Source organism: Eleutherodactylus coqui, chromosome 8, assembly GCF_035609145.1.
Source record: "Eleutherodactylus coqui strain aEleCoq1 chromosome 8, aEleCoq1.hap1, whole genome shotgun sequence".
Taxonomy (NCBI): Eukaryota; Metazoa; Chordata; class Amphibia; order Anura; family Eleutherodactylidae; genus Eleutherodactylus; species Eleutherodactylus coqui.
This window is the reverse complement of record NC_089844.1, coordinates 128,268,901-128,285,614: the sequence shown is the minus strand read 5'-3', so window position 1 is coordinate 128,285,614 and position 16,714 is coordinate 128,268,901. Positions and strand designations below refer to the sequence as shown.

The window sequence follows — 16,714 nt, the reverse complement described above, 5'->3', positions numbered from 1 at the left end:
CGGAGCCAAAACGCTGATGCTGCCGAGCAGAGCCGAAGGGAGAAAACCCATCTGCGCACGCGCGTCTAAAAAAGCAAGACCACCCCGAAATTAGACGGAACCATGGAGACGAGGACGCTAGCAACGGAGCAGGTAAGTGAATAACTTCTGTATGGCTCATATTTAATGCACGATGTACATTACAAAGTGCATTAATATGGCCATACAGAAGTGTATAGCTACACTTGATTTCGCAAGACAACCCCTTTAACTTTTAGAAGTTTGGAAGTGGACATCAACTGACCTGTAAGGGGAGAGCAGCCATATGGTGAGCTGCAACGTATGCTATATGTTTACAGACCTACCAGAGGAAAAGCCAAACTTACCTGCCAGAAATACAAGCTTGTGTCTATTAGAGGAAAGTGCATAGTCTTCAGGAGACAATAGCTACAATGAAACTTACTAAGGCTACTCTCCCACAGATCTCAAATGCTGCCCTGAACGCTGTAAAACACCTCCATTGATTTCGATAGGTCGTCTCAGACTAGCGTTCGAAAGCGGCGTTTTTCGAGTGCTGCCTATTCTATTTTCAGGAGTTAGAGTTTTTTTTAAATGCAACACATCGTCCGTTTTCAACGCTGCCTAAAACATAGTAGAACGCTGTGTACAGGGTTTCACTGCGTTTTGAATGCAGCATTCTATACCTCTGGAAGGGAAAGTGAAAGTGGTGACATCATTGGCAAAAGAGAACACAGAACGCTGTACAAAGCAGTCCTGCCCTAGTAAAAATGCGGAATTTACAAGGCAGAACTTTTAAATTCCCATTTTGGAGGTTCTCTCTCAAACAGTAAAACTATCATCAACTGATCTTCTAAATGCTATTAGGGAAATAAAAGAATGCAAGTTATCTATAAGCAGAGAGATGGTGAGGGAACACTTCGCTAAATTAATTCAAGTCTCAAGGTCCGGATGAAAGATACTGAAGGAAGCAGTGGAGGAAATTGCTGAGCCACTCGCCGTAATCTTTGAAAATTCTTGGAGAACAGAAGCCCCAGAAGATTGGAAAATGGTAAATCTTGTCCTAATCTTCAAAAAAAGGGAAGAAGGTGGATGCAGGAAACTACAGGCCTGTGAGCCTGACTCCTATGCCAGGAAAGAGCTTTGAACAAATTATAAAACAGCACGTATGCAAGTACTTGGTTAATGGCTCTGGTTAGTTACGCTATTCCCATCCATGGGTTTGTAACAATCAAGTAATGCCAGACAAATCTAATTTCCTTCCATGACAGAATCACCGACTGGGTTGATCAGGGAAATGCGGTGTATTTAGTATATTTTGACTTTAGTAAAGCATTTGACAAAGTATCTCATACCATCCTTATTGAAAAATTGACCAAATATGTAATTGACAAGGCAACTGTTAGGTGGATTCACAGCTGGCTGAGTGATTGTACTCAGAGTGGTCATAAATGGCTGCACATCCAACTGGAAGAATGTCTCAACTGGGGTACCACAAGGCTGGACCTAGTGTTTAACATTTTTATAAATAATCTGAAGGAGGGAAATTGAGGGGAAACTGGTAAAATTTGCAGACCACACAAAACTAGGAGGGATAACTAACACTGGAGAGGAGAGAGAAAGGATTAAAAAAGAACTAAACAAGCTTGAACTGTGGCTAGTGACTAACAGAATGGTATTTAACAAGGAGAAATGCAAAGTCTTACATCTGGGCAAGAAAAATGAAAAAAAGCACATACAGAATGGGAGGAATTGGGCTAAGCAGCAGCACACATGAAAAAGACTTTGGTATACTAATAGATCATAAACTGAACATGAGTCAACAAAGTGATGCAGCAGCCAAAAAGGCAAACACAATTCTGGGATTTATCACCCCCTTAGTGACCACCCATACACATTTTCAAGCCCAGGCTTGAAAAAGACTTCTTACAGTCGAAACGTTGCCATTTTTACTATGGAGCAATAAAAAGTTTATTTTATTCTTAATACACCATTGATGCTGCCACTTAATTGGATTCGCTGGATTACATTGGGGGACTGGAGGTCCATGGTCCCAGGTGTGGCTGGGCATATGTAAATACCTCTGCACTATATGTGCACATAGGTGGAGTGCTGCGGGACCTGCTATTCTGGTGCTGCAAGGACCTGACGCTGTCTTCTATGCATGCGTGCCAGATGTAAAATATCAGGCGGGTGCGCAGAAGGCTGGAGAGCCCAGGAATTTTAAAATCTCCCTGCTAATCCACCAGTGAAAAGGATCAGGTAACTGCTATACATATACTGAGGGGAATGAGGCTTAAAGCAACCCTCCAGTTTCAGAGCATAAATCTGCCCCTGGACAGAGTGGCAGGGATATATATTACTTGTAGATCTTCTGACATCCCTTGTGTTCCAGATGCCACTATATTCTAACTACGCCAAGCACTGCTCTATGATTGACCAGCGCTAAATTACAGGAGCAGTGGACAATTACAGAGCAGGTAAAGTGGATTTTTTTTTTACTTAGTTTTATTCAACAAGTTACAGAACAAGTACAATATGAAGCATGTTTAAAAGATGAATATAATATTAGTTCGATTCTTTTTTTTGATAATTGTGACAGTGAAATTGCTGCAATCAGTAAACACAAAGAAAAAAACCCCTAAAAACATTAAGGCCCAAAGTCCACGGGCAATTTAGAATTATCAAATCCGCACGGGTGTCCTGCACGCGTGATTTGCGCCCATAGGGATGCATTGGACACCCGTAGGTAATTAAATACCTGCGGATGTCATTTTTTCCTGGAGTGCAGATCGCACGTGTGGGAAAACACCCACAGCATGCTCCATTGCGGACGGCTCCGATTGAAGCCTATCGGAGCCGTCCGGTCCCGCGGCACACCCGCAGCTGTATTTCTGCTGAGCCGCGGAAGAGCAGGAGTTAAAAAAAAACAACCCAAAATTTAGACATTGCACATGCACGCAGCACGTTGCTGGCGTGCCGAGCACATCCGCTGGGCCGAAGAAAGATCCAGCCGCAACGGAGGGCAGATATGCAGCGTCCGGACAGGTAAGTATATCTTATTTTCAGGCCTTATGTCTGTGGGAAAGGAGGGACCCGCTGCAGGATTCTGCATGGAGAATCCATGCGGCCCCAAATTTCCCCATGGACATGAGGCCTAAACAAATGACAAATACATCAGCACGTGCGGATTTTTTTGTTTGTTTTTTATCACTTGCGGAAGATCAAGGATTGTGGGTTTCTTTTCCGTGTTAATGTACACTGATGCATTGCAGATCCACACAGAAAAAAAATTCACAACCCCCCATCTCCCTAATTAATTTTAAACCTTCAAACCCGCAAATGTAATTGCGGATGCACTGCGGATCGTAAGCTCCCCTAGAGATGAATGGAGCACATCCACGCGTGATCCGCAGTAAAAATGGAGCATACTGCGATTATTGGCACGTGGCATCTGCAAAACAAATAAAAACAAATCCGCAGGTGTCAAATGAAATGCGGACTCCCAATGCTTCCCTATGGGCAGCTTGATTTGTGGGTGCAACACGCGGATTCCGCAAATTAAATCTGCCCATGGACATTGGGCCCAAGTCTCCATAAAACAGGGGGAGGTAGTTGATCAGTTTGTGTGCAGTGTGGAATGCGAGTTAAGCCAAGGAGCCCATACTTTGTGAAATTGTAGGACAGCCCCTACATTGGTATATTACTTTTTATAAGGGATTACCACATTAACCAGTCTTGCCTAACTCGACAAGGAGGGTGGATCCACAGCCATCCATCTCATAGTAATTACCTTTCAGGCAAGAAAACAGAACTTCAAGAAATACTTGTGTTTGGTGAGATCAAAGTTCTTCACTCTATAGGCTGAATTTCACGAATTTCAGTAAGCATCGTGAATGGATGGAGTCTACTCGCCCCTCTAAGAGATTTTTACCCCATCTGTTCTGTGTTTTGCTAGAGCGAGATCAAAAGAATGCCCCCAAGGCCGCCACCTGGACTTTGAGAGTATTTGGGCTCAACCCTTTATCTAGGCCCTCCTGGAGGAAATCCAGGATCCTGTGGATATCTGGTTGTTCTAAATGCTGTATATTTTGACCCATCCAAATCTGAATTTTTTTTCCAAATTCTTGAATAATTTTTGGTTGAAGGCTCTCACAAATAGTGGAAAAGACCCTGCTAGAGAGGCCGCTTCCTAAGAATTTTACCCGTTCAACATCCAGGCCGCCAGCCTGAATTTGTGAACCTCTGGGTAAAGAGGGCCCTGCAGAAGTAGATCCGGTCTTGGAGGGAGGTAGAAAGGAGCTCCCACTGAAAGTTATCTCAGGAGAGGAAACCAGGATCTTTTGGGCCAGTAAGGAGCTACCAGAATTATGGACAACATCGACTTCAGTAAGGGGGAAAAGTGTACACTAATTTCCAAACCCAGGGGTAAGAGAGGGCATCCGTGTCTAAGGTTTGTTTCTCATCATTACTATCGCAGGGTCCAGATTCCATTCAGATGCCCGAGAAAGGTTGTCTGAGGACAACCACCAGTGAAGGGAGGACCTAGCCTTAGAGGAAATAAGGATCTTTTTATCAAGTGAAGCCTGCGACTTGTCCTAATCCTGGAGGATAAGTGCCTGAAGATAATGTGGTTCCCTGGGCCCAGTTAAACAGCCGTTAATGCATGAAATCATTAACCCCAGGATCCGCATAGCTTCTCTGATTGACATGCCAGATTTCCTATAGAGAGCTAAGCATTCACCTAGAATAAGTGGTTTGCTTAGGGGAGGTAGGGACGAACATTGGAGACAAGAATCCAAAATAACTTTCAAGAACTTTTTCCGAGTTTCTGGCTCCATGTTGGATTTCAGATCATTAATGATCCAGCAGCCTAGGTCCTGTAGTAACTAAAGCGTGGTACTTAGGTGTGAATTCAGAATTGCCAGGGAATCCACCACCAAAAGGAAGTCATCCAAACATAGGACGATAATTCCCAAATTACGTAAAAAGGCTATCATTTCAATAACCTTGGAAAAAATCCGGAGCGGAGGAGAATCCGAAAGGAAGGCAAAATGAACTGATAGATTACCCCTTCAATTTCCAGCGCAAATCTTATGCTAACTCGCAATAATGCCTAAATGGGAATATGATAATACGCATCCTTAAGATCGATAGTAGCCATCACACTAGACCGATTAGGGGTGATAGAGTTCCGATAGTCTCCATTTAAAATTTTCTGTACTCTATGAAGTTATCTAGGTGCGAGCCCCGCACAGAATGAGAACATGCCGCGGTTTGTTTGCCGCGCGAGATTTCGCGCGGCCAAACCGCGGCTGTCTGCATAGGATTGCGTTTGTTAACGCAATTCTATGCAGGCTTCCAGCGGCGGAATTCCCACAGGAAATCCCACCGCGGAATTTCCGCCCATCTGCAGGCGGCCTTAAGGAGAGCCCGTTCTAGAATTGGAGACTGCAAGGAGGTTAACACAAACCTATCTGGGGAACAAGATTCTAGCTCAATCTTGTAACCCTCCGCTATCAGTTGTACAAACCATTCGTTGGTTGTTATATTCTGCCAACCAGTATGGAAATAGGCTAATCTTCCGCCTACCGGACACGGAGATGTAGAATGAGGGCCACCGGTAAGGACCTTACCCCTTCCTCCATTTGGATAAGCCCATCTCCCGGTCTTTCCTTTCCCTATATAGGCCAGAACCGAGGGACGTGGGGTGAAGGGTCCTTAGACTGTGTTAGCTGAAAGCCCCTGGCTTTGTCTGCTGCCTTTTCTAGAAAGCGATCCAGGTCTGATCTAAATATGCATAGGTCCCAAAAGGGTAAAGTACACAGTTTATTTTTAGAGGTAATGTCCCCTGCCCACTTTTTACACAGACTGCCCTACTAGCTGTGTTGGATAAGGCTGCCATACGGGCCCCAAAGCGGACTGATTCCATGGAAGCATCAGCCAGGAATCCTAGGGCCATCTGAAGTAAAGGAATGCCACTAGGCTTTTTGATCCATTAGAGAGGTAAGCTGACCCAACCAGACCACCATAGAGGGTGCTACTGAAGTGGCCGCAATGTTGGTTTTCATGGCCCAGGCCTTTCGCATGGTCATATCCTCCTTTTTATATATTGGATCTTTCAGGTGGGACGTATCCTCAAAGGGTAACCCAGATTTTTTTTTTCCACTATAGAAATGGCAGCATCTATCTCGGCGTTTCATCAAAGTTTAAAATAAAGAACAAAAATATCCCGCGCCTTGAAAGAAACCAATCTTTTTTTATTTTGTTTAAAACAACGCGTTTCGACACATAATTGTGTCTTTATCAAGTTTCATCAAAGCTAGTGACGTCTTCATCCGAAAATAAGAGTCAATCCTTAAAGTCTTTAGAAATTAAAGGACTTGATCAACACACTTCCACTCGTTTAGAATTAGTTGTTTAAGTGTGACGTTCACAGGAAACATGGATCTGCGTTGAGGTAAAAGGCCTGCAAACATGTCATCTTGCGCTGTGCGAGGTTGTTGTATTTCCTCCTCAATTTGCATGGTCTTACGATTCGATTTTAATAATTGATCTATGTTAGCGGTGGAGAATAGATGTTATTTCTCCTCCTGCGCTACTTCGCTTAATTCCTCCAAAGCGAATTCCTCAGCTATGTCAGAGTCAGACTCTGACACCATCACAGCCAACCTTCTGGTGGCCCCCAAGGGCCCTGGCTAAAGATCAGAAAGAGGACTGGACTTCTTTCTGGACGACTCTCCGGATCTCCAACATAAAGGAAGATTTTTCTTTCTGCAGAATTTTTGCTGAACACGCAACGCAAAGTTTTAGTATACGAGTCATCCAGTTTCGCTAAGAATACTGGACACTTCACTTCTCCTAGCCTCCCTACGTTTTTGAGTATCCCTGTCCAGAAATGACAAGGGAGAACCCCAGTAGTAAAGGGAGTGTAGTGCAGGGGTGTTTGTATGTTGGCCCACAGGACCACTTCCAGTTTGGAGGTTGTCCAGGTCTTCCCTGGCCGACATCCTGCACGGTGAGCTCGGATTTCCGTCCTTAGAAGACGATCTCTGCTTGTAGTATTCGCCTCCTGAGTCCTCCTGGTGCAGGGGCTTTTTCATCCCCGTGCGCGCGCTCCATCTGACCTGACCACCCGCCCCCTCACGAAGCATCTGACGTCAGCCGCGAGCGCCAGGGAACAGATGCAGCAGCCACCGCCTAGTTGACGGCTGCGGTGGTGCCGGAAAGCCCGTACTTGGACCCAGGTGAGGTACTTCCCGCTGGGGCAACCGTGGCTTCCAGAACTGATGCCGCCCGCCGCCTTGGTGAGTCTTGAAACCGGCGGCATGCGACAGCGTATGCTAGAGCTCTGCCGCTGCTCTGTAGGGACAGGAAAAACACTGGTGTTAGGGGAGGTTTCTTTTATGCTCTGCCTATTCCTGTCCCTTCAGGTCAGTAGGGGAGCAACCTCCAGCGTATGCTGTCATGATGTTGTAGGATGAAATGATTTTTCATGCACAAGAGCAGAAACCAATTGCGGTTTCCACTCGCGGATGAAAAATCTCAGCATGCTCCATTTTACCATGGTGCCCGCACGGACGGCTTCCATTGCAGTCAATGGAAACTGTTCGATCAGCGACCTGTCCGCAGTGTCAATTCCGCATGAAAAGCAGGAGTTTAAAAAAAATTGAGTAAAATAAAAATCTGTACTACACATGTGTGCAGACGTGCTGGCCAACACACATCTGCAGTACAGAACTATGGACATAAGGCCTTATTCTGCATAGCACTTCTCTGGCAGTGCTCTCAGGTGAGCACATCTGCCCAAATACTTTCAATCCCTTCACTGGTGATGCCTGCGCTAAGGAAACCCTTATTTACGTTTAGGATGGGTAATCGAAGACACATAAGTAGCGAGAGAGAGAGCCAAATACTCCATTCTTGAGCCATATCACCCTTGACCAGTGGAACGGCAAGTATAGGTGTCTGAGTGATGTAAACCCCATAGGTTGATCCAGCCCACACCATCAATCAGTTGTCTCATGAAGGGTTACATACACCAAGAGGGCGTGAGAGTATTTGGACCCTATTTTGTAAGAGTCCCCCATACATAAACATTTGCACGGGAATATTGGTGTGCAAACTTAATAGTGGCTTACAAAACAAAGCATTGTGTGATGGGTCATATATACATAAAGCAGAGGCCTAGTATCAATATCTGCATAAGCAAATATGAACCTGCCCTTTGGATGCCTTCAAACATTAATGGGATTCCATCGCAACGCTCAGTGAATAAGGAGTGAAGAATCTCTGGAAAATGAGACAGGAAAGAAATGGTATGACCATTGATAAATGTGTCTCTTGTTGTCCGACTATAGTTGTCAGACCACAGGCCTGCCTCTGACTCCGAGCTCAGTTCTCAAGCAATTAAACTTTAAATTAAACTTTAAAGTGTATTTCAGAAGACATACCTGCCCCAGGTTCATGCCACCCATGCCCACTTGTTTCTTGCAAGCCATTGTCATCTCTTCACATAGGAGATCCTGCCTGGACCACCCAATGTGGTCTGATATTCCCAGCTGTCCCATAACCCTGGGTGATCTCTTGGACTCCCTAATTTAGGGTCATGCCGTTTCTACCATCTCCAGGTACTTTGTGCTTACAATAATGAAGCATTGACAATACATTTTGTACCTCTATTTGAATACCAATACCGCCTTTAAAATAGGAACATATTTAGTTCACAACCAACAGGAATGAGGAACGCTCTAGATGTTAAGAGTGGAAGAGAAAAAAATTAAATGTAATTTCCCCCGTCTCCCCGAGTGGATGTTATCCGGCTCTGTACACACAGATTCTCTTCACCAAGTCAGCAAGTACTTTATGGGATTAGATTTGACAAATGTCATACTTCATAAAGGAAACCTTCACTTCCTTATGATGAGCAAGTAAAATACATGCAGACTGAAGAACTAAACTGGGTCATCCGCACTTCCATGTTACAGCACGAGCTGCATCTTACAATCACCCCGGTTACCATGCTTCAATTAACACAAAGTATGGCGAACCGAAGGGCTCAATACATTGTGCTAAATGAGATGGGGGTAACTGGTACTGCCCTGTAGGTCTGGCATGGAACACGGGCCATTGAGTTGTAGGTATAAGGAATATTTATTAATTGAAAGGGTTTATTCAGAAGAAGGTGGTTAAGACCACATAAGAAAAGACCCCTTCAGACGCACCAGGATTTGCTGCGGTTCAGCAGCTAGCACAAGTGAAGCCAATTAAAACCGCACAACGTGCGTGGAAAAAACATGGCACTACTGTACCGTGCGACTACAGCCTTACACCATTTTATTGAGTATAATGATGGTCCCTCACATACCTAACCAGATTACGCAACCGTCTTCTGACAAGGACTATCTAGCAAAGTAGACAATTCCTGTGGCTTTTTCATAGAGCCAACATGTTCTGTAGTGATGTGTAGCGTTGGTCACTATTCACATCAGTGCCAGTCCTCTTTATTTTGCCCCCTCTTCACATGTATCTTGGTCAGTGTTTTACATTAGTATTTGTAAGCCAAAACTGATTTTCAGCGAGCGGCAAGGAAAGGGAAGAAAATGGACTGGAATGAGCGTTGCAAACAACTCGAAGCAGAAGCCACTAAAGTCTATATCCGAGGCCTATTCTCACAGGTCGAGACGGCCCGAAAACTTTTTTTTGGCATGCAATGGCACAATCACAGGCAAACATGGGAAGGAACTGAATGACCAGAGTATCAAGGATAGGTGGAGGGAATAGTCAGAGGAACTATATGCCTGCAACTGCATACCTGGACCATTGTGTGAGGTAGAGCCTGCGGACTTGGAGCCTCCATTATGGAGTCAGAAGTGGTTATGGCAAATGAACAACTAGCCACAAATAAAGTGCTAGGCATAGATAACATACCGGCAGAGCTATTGCTGCCAGTTAAAACCCCTACAGCGCTGTGCCAGGCAGTATAGGCATCCACACAATGGCCACAGGACTGGAAAAGATCTGTCTTCATCCCTCTACCAAAGAAAGGCGACTCACAGAATTGCTCAAACTACTGAACAATAGCCCTCATACCGCATGCAAGCAAAATCCTTCTCAAAGTTATACAGGAAGGACTGAGATCAGTAGTTGAAGCGGCGCTCCCTGATGCGCAGGCTGGATTCCGGCGAGGACGTAGCACCCGCGACCATATTGCAAACCCGCGATGGATGATGGAAAAAGCTTGAGAATACCAAAAGAGTATCTACATGTGCTTCATTGACTATATCAAAGACTTTGACTGTGTCGACCATGACAAGCTGTGGCAGGCCCTACAAGAGCTGGGCGTATTGGCACATTTAGTCAAGCTAATAAAATCACTTTATACCAATCAAGATGCCACGCTGAGAACACAGTATGGGCACACAGATTGGTTTATGATCGTCAAAGGTGTCCAACAAGGCGGCATCCTCTCACCCTTCTTGTTAAACCTATATGCTGAAGTGATCATGCGGAAAATGGACCTAGACAAATTAGAAATCAGGGTGAAAAAAGGTGGAAGAAACATCAACAATTTCTGTTATGCGGATGACACAACTCTGCTTGCAGAAACAGAAGCAGGTCTGAAGCAGCTGAAATGGAAGATTAAAAATGAAAGCAAAAAATGGGCCTCAACCTGAATTTCAAGACTAAAATTTTGACAAGTGCAAAAAGATGAAGTCTCATAAGCATGCTAGGACTTTGTTGTCTATTTTGATTTTTGAATTAGGTTCAATAGAACCTAATAGCTGCGTAATTCACCGCGGAAACCACGGTACAAATCCGTTCATGGGCATTAGCCCTAAGGCCTCATGTCCACGGGCAAAATATGATTTAGGATCCGCAGCGGATTACCTGCACGCGGATCCGCACCCCATAGGGATGCATTGACCACCCGCGGGTAGATAAATACCCGCGGATCGTCAATAAAATGGATTTTAAAAAAAATGGAGCATGAAAAAATCTGGACCATGCTCCATTTTCGTGCGGGTCTCCCGTGGGGACGGCTCCCGCGGGCTTCTATTGAAACCTATGGAAGCCGTCCGGATCCGCGGGAGACCTAAAATAGGAATTTAAAGCATTTACTCACCCGCAGCGGGCCGGGAAGCTCTTCTCTTCCTCACGGCCGCATCTCCCTTGCTTCGGCTCGGCGGATGTGCCCGGCGCATGCGCGCGGCACGTCGACGACGTGCCGGCGACGTGCCGCCGGCGTCAGGAATTCATCCGCCGGCCGAAAAAGAAGATCCGGCCGTGAGGAAGAGCAGAGCTTCGCCGCCCGCTACGGATGGGTAAATTCTTATTTATTTGTATTTTCAGCGCTCACGTCCGCGGGGCAGGAGGGACCCGCTGCAGATTCTACATGTAGAATCCGTAGCGGGCCCGATTTTCCCCGTGGACATGAGGCCTTAGGGTCTCTGAGGGTCATGAAAGCCTAAACGGCTAACAAGCCAAAGCAAGAAATACAAAAAAAAAAAAAATTGTAATCAAAAGATTTGTACTGTTTTTATGTTTTGGACTACTGCTGCTTTTTGCTTACAAATACAAAATAATGCCAAAAAGCTATGCAAATGTATAAGGAAACCCAACAAACTCACAGAGAACACAACTCCATGGAGAGGTTGTAGGGAGACAACAATGGGAACAAAATTTGCACGGATTTATGCCAATCTCTATAGGAAGGCATTTGGGGAACATATCAGGTAGGCACATTGAAAATTTGAACAACGACTGGGGTTGGAATGTTCTGGTTCCATACAATAAACAGATTCAAACAAAACACTTCAAACTAGTCAATTCCAACAATTATCTGGATTTTCTCGCTGTCACGATGAGGATAAATGTCCCTTACAGACCGCTCAGAAGGAATTGCTCTTCAAACCTTTTTTTCGTTCTCTCTTTTTTTTTTTTAAAGTCAGCTGGAGGTTTTAAATAAAAAAACTAGTTTTAGACAAAAAGGCCATCCGGAGGGCATCATTCGATCAGCTTACGCACTGGTGGAGACAGAGGGAAAAATAGCGAGCCTACACAATTACCAGGAAAGCTTAAAATCTCAGGATGTGGTTCTCTACTCGTTCTGAACTTAAAGCTATAATAAAACATATTGGGCTACCCTACATGCTGACCCATACTGGGCAGCTGAAATACCCGAACCACCTACTACTGTCTTTTCTGAAGACAGTTGTAGGTGGTTCGGGTAATTCAGCTGCCCAGTATGGACCTTTAAAAAAAAAAAAAAACCAAAAACAAACAAAAAAAACATCTTAGCACCCTACCGCGTCATATGATGCCTCCTTCCCAGAATGCCTTGGAGAAGCAGATAAGAGCCTCTTTCAGATATAGAAAAAGAGGCTGCAAATGCTGCACAAAGATATGCCACTATTGGAAGGAAATCCACATAAAAGCAGAAAATATTATTTGTATAGCGCCAACCTATTACGCAGCGCTTTCAAGCATGGAGGAAAACCAACAATACAACAAGTTACATGTGGTGTACAATTCAGTTTGAAACAAACGGGGTGGGGGTGGTACAGGAGGTACAAGGGTAGCTGTCATATGCAATAGGCAGGGTGGAAGGTGTGCAGAGCCATGGGGAGGGGGGGGGGGGGGGGGGGGGGACTAGGTCAGGAGATTTGGTATGCCTCCCTGAAGAGGTGGGTTCTTAGGGCACGTCTGAAATTTCATGCATTGGGGATTGTCCAGATGCCTTGGGGTGGAGCGTTCCAGAGGATTGGTGCTACTCTGGTGAAGTCCTGGAGGCGAGCATGTAAGGTTCATATAAGAGGGGTGTTTAGGCAGATCGGAGTGTGCGAACTGAGCGATGTAAAGACAGAAGGGAAGCGATGTTCGATGGTGTGGCGCCATGGAGAGCTTTGTGGGTTAGGGTGAGGAGTTTAAACTTCATTCTGTAGTGAATGGGCAGCCAAAGCAGTGACTGGCATAGTGCAGAGGCGTCTGAGAGATGGCTGGATAGAGGAAAAAAAAAAGGAGTCTAACTGCAGCCTTTTGCATGGATTAGAGAGGGGAGAGTCTGGTGCGGGATAGGTCTAATGAACAAAGAGTTGCAGTAGTAAAGTAGAAAACATCTCCACCACCCTGAGGAATTTCTTATATTGGTGATCGAATTACGTGATCTACTTGATAGCATGCCCCTGTGGCCTAAAGCCCCATTTACACGCAAAGATGATCACTCAAAATTCATCAGAAACTGACAATTTTGAGCGATCATTTTGCATTAGGTACTGTTGGGCGAATCAGTTCATTAGTAGCCAACTAGCTTAATTTGCATGTATTTAGAGAACATTGGGTGGTCTGTTCTCGAAATACATCTGCTTTGTTCTGCCACGGGCTGCTGGCTGCATACAATGCCATCAGTGCTGCCCGCAGAGAACACAGCATGCCTTCCCTCTCATCAGGGACGAAGAATTTTATGCTGACTTGAAGTCAGAAATGAATGAAGAGTGCACGATGGCCACGCATTTACACGCAAGGCTAATAGCTCAAAAAAGCTGTCGTTTGGACGAATTTTGAGCAATAATCATTGCGTGTAAGCGGGTCTAGGTAGATTTTTCATACCAGGGAAGTCACCTCCGCTTCTTTAGAGTTATTTTTTTTATTTTAAGACCAAATACCTCTGGATTGCTGCCCCTTGTTTTAATTGCTTTAGATCACTGAGTGGCGTCTGGTGGCAGTTTATTCCACTCTCCCCAATAAAAAAAACAAAAAAACACAACAGTGGAGTCGGGTGAGTGTCAGACTGCCATTTTCTCATCCAAACTTGATCTCAGCAACGTATGTAATGTAAAAGTTGGAAAAGCAACATTTAATACCCAATTTTATCTTTATTTAGGATTATGTGCTAACGGATTAGGCAATAACAGTTATGATAGCTCAGAAATGAAACAAACCATAATGAATTATTGCCACATTGAGACAACAGCACAGTAACAAGTCAAGCTTACAAAGCCGTTAAGGCTAGGACCAAAAAGTACAAGAAAGCAGCACTGCAAATATTCCTTGAATGTATAAGGAATTCCTAGGACTGGCCGAACTTGTTCCTTTCTTGAAATAGTTTAACCCTTTCCAATCCAATTTGTTTTTTCCTAGGGGGCTTACTCTTTTGTTGCCATTATACAACAGCGCTATCTGCTGGCCAAAGCCAGTACTGCATGAGGTCACATGTACAGGCTCCGACAGCAGAGAGGCTGGCAATATACAGTAAGAGAACCCCGACGGACGTCTTCCAACATCGGAGCTGTACAGTTTTAAATTATAATGTCTTCAGACAGTGGATTGGAAAGGGTTAAATGGAAAGTTAACACCTTCACTACCTGCTCCTCGCTGTGTAGCTTACTAGTCAGCAAGACTTAAACCAAGTAGTCCGAGAGCTGCCTGCTCTGTGGTCTTGTGGAAAGCAATTCTTTTATACAGGTTGGCCACTTTCTGACTAAATGTTAAACATACACAAGATGAATAATTGAAAGCTCCTAATAGTCTTTGTATATATTCATCTATAGTTCTATACCACATCCCCTCATTCAGCAAGTCTTGTGTTGTTCGCACAAACATCCCATCCATAAATTGGCTGCCGACAGGCACATCATTTTGCCTCCTCCATTCAAAATATACTATGTGCGTGTGTGGCTTATGCAATACAAAAAAACAGCATAAAACCAACAAACTCAAAAACACACCGATTGTGGATGAACCACTTACTGACCTTGAGGAGTCTGCAGCTGAGATGGAACTGACAAAGAGATTGTAGGGACTGTTAAAGTAAAGACATCTGCAGGAGACTGGTTGGATGGAGTGTCTTCAGCTGGAGGGGTAAAGTCAATTTCATCATCAAAATGATCTTCAAACTCCTAAAAAAAAGAAGTAGATTGCATGAGGTTTTAGAACTATTGCTATAGATTTCTGCATTGCCATTTCAACTCTGAAACCCGTTCTCTGGTGCATGCTCTAGTTTTCATGCAACTTTAATTTCTTTTTGTTACAGTTAATGGCACTCATTGGTTTTTAAATTGGAGTTAAAGGGCAACGACGCTTAGATTGAACATAACTACAAGGTACTTAATGTTTTGCAAACATTACTTTTACATAATTAGAGTTGTTTTTAAATGTAAAAAATTATTATCTGAAAAAACCCTGTTTTTTTTAAAATTGAATCATGGCTTCTTTGAGTAGGTATAAATGTAAGAATAGTCCTGACACCTTATGTTATATATGTGGCTGCAGTACTGTTGTACCTTGTCACCACCGGAAGCTAGGGGTTTGACAGGGCTTGATGAAGGAACGCCTCCGTCACGCCCCTAGCTCCCGATTGGCTGAATTGTTGAAGGTCCTTAAAGGTCATAGCAGCAGGGTCTGTAGTGATTTTTGGTTGGGCTACAGGCATAGGGTTAGGATTAGTTTTGCTGTTAAGCTTACATTATTAGCTCTACATGCTTCCATGTTACAGTTGTATTGGCTCTACATGCTTCCATGTTACAGTTGTAACATGGAAGCATGTAGAGCCAATAATGTAAGCCTAACACAAAAGCAAAGCCTAACCCTCCAGGGCAGGCAAAAATCAATAGAGTACGAGTGCCCCACCTGTCCCCCACTGCCCTGTCAGCTCTGGCGTGCCATGCACGCAGAGATCAGCGCCCCACCACCGGCAACACTGTCGTCCTCCCCCCTGCCCACGGTGCTGCGGCCAACAGTGTCCTGCCCCCGTGCTGTAGCGGCGCTCAGCCCAGAGGATGAGACTCAACGCTCTCCGCACTTTCAGGGGATGTGGCCGCTGACTGCTACTCCGCTCCCCTGCCTGTCACCGATGCCGCTGCCGAGAAGCGGACTAGCCGTCAGCGGCCACATCAGCAGGTGGAAGGACACTGAAGCCGCCGCCGGGCTGATCTTGCCGCTACAGCAGGGGGGAGCCCAGCGGCAGGGTAGCCACAGGGGGAGGACAGAAGAGAGAATTCAGCCAATCGAGACCTAGGGGGCGTGACAGGGGCATTTCTCCATGCAAGCCCTATCAAACCCCTAACTTCCGGTGGTGACAAGGTACAATAGTACCTGTGGCTGCTACACATTTCATTGTCAAAGGCGCAATATTTCATCATTTGTGACACACGCATATATTGTCTATTTTTAAGTTCCCTATAGCGATTAAAACAAGTATTGGGCTCCTCATATTGTGTGTCATAATTATGAGGAAATGCTTCATGACTGGACAAAAGGAAGACGCAAAAGGCATGCCTTTTGGAATTCCCATGGTGTAGCGTGAACCCAAGGACCACAGCAGTGACTGGTATTTCTGCCTGACCAATACAAAGAGCATCGGCAAGAAAAAACGGCATATGATCACATATCCTAATATTCCTTCACATACAACCTAACCCACACTCAGACACTCAAGGTTCCAGTTTTCAATGGTTTTGTCTCTTCTATGGATGAAGAAAGTGAACATGGTGATCAAGGGGATTTTGATAAGATGCATGAGGAAATGGTTGTAGAATCTGAAGGATCTTCTGATGCCAAGCAGTCAGTACCGCTACTGCTCACCTGTGATTGTGTCCCATGCAGCATTGTAAGTTCCAGCAGCTGCTGACTCCTGATAGCAAACAGTTACTGCTTGTGTTACGTGCTGTTCTCTAAGAGAAAGAGGTTTATACCCACCTTGCCTGGATCCCTGGAAGTG

General features: G+C 44.8%; 1 protein-coding gene across 1 annotated transcript in view; it reads right to left on the bottom strand.

Annotated features, from left to right (window-relative positions):
- Positions 1-16,714, bottom strand: part of LMTK2 (lemur tyrosine kinase 2) — a 94,282-nt gene that overhangs the window by 49,658 nt on the left and 27,910 nt on the right. The window contains exon 3 of the mRNA XM_066576388.1: positions 14,750-14,894. Within this exon, the coding sequence (XP_066432485.1) occupies positions 14,750-14,894 (145 nt within the window). The remainder of the gene's footprint in view (positions 1-14,749; positions 14,895-16,714) is intronic.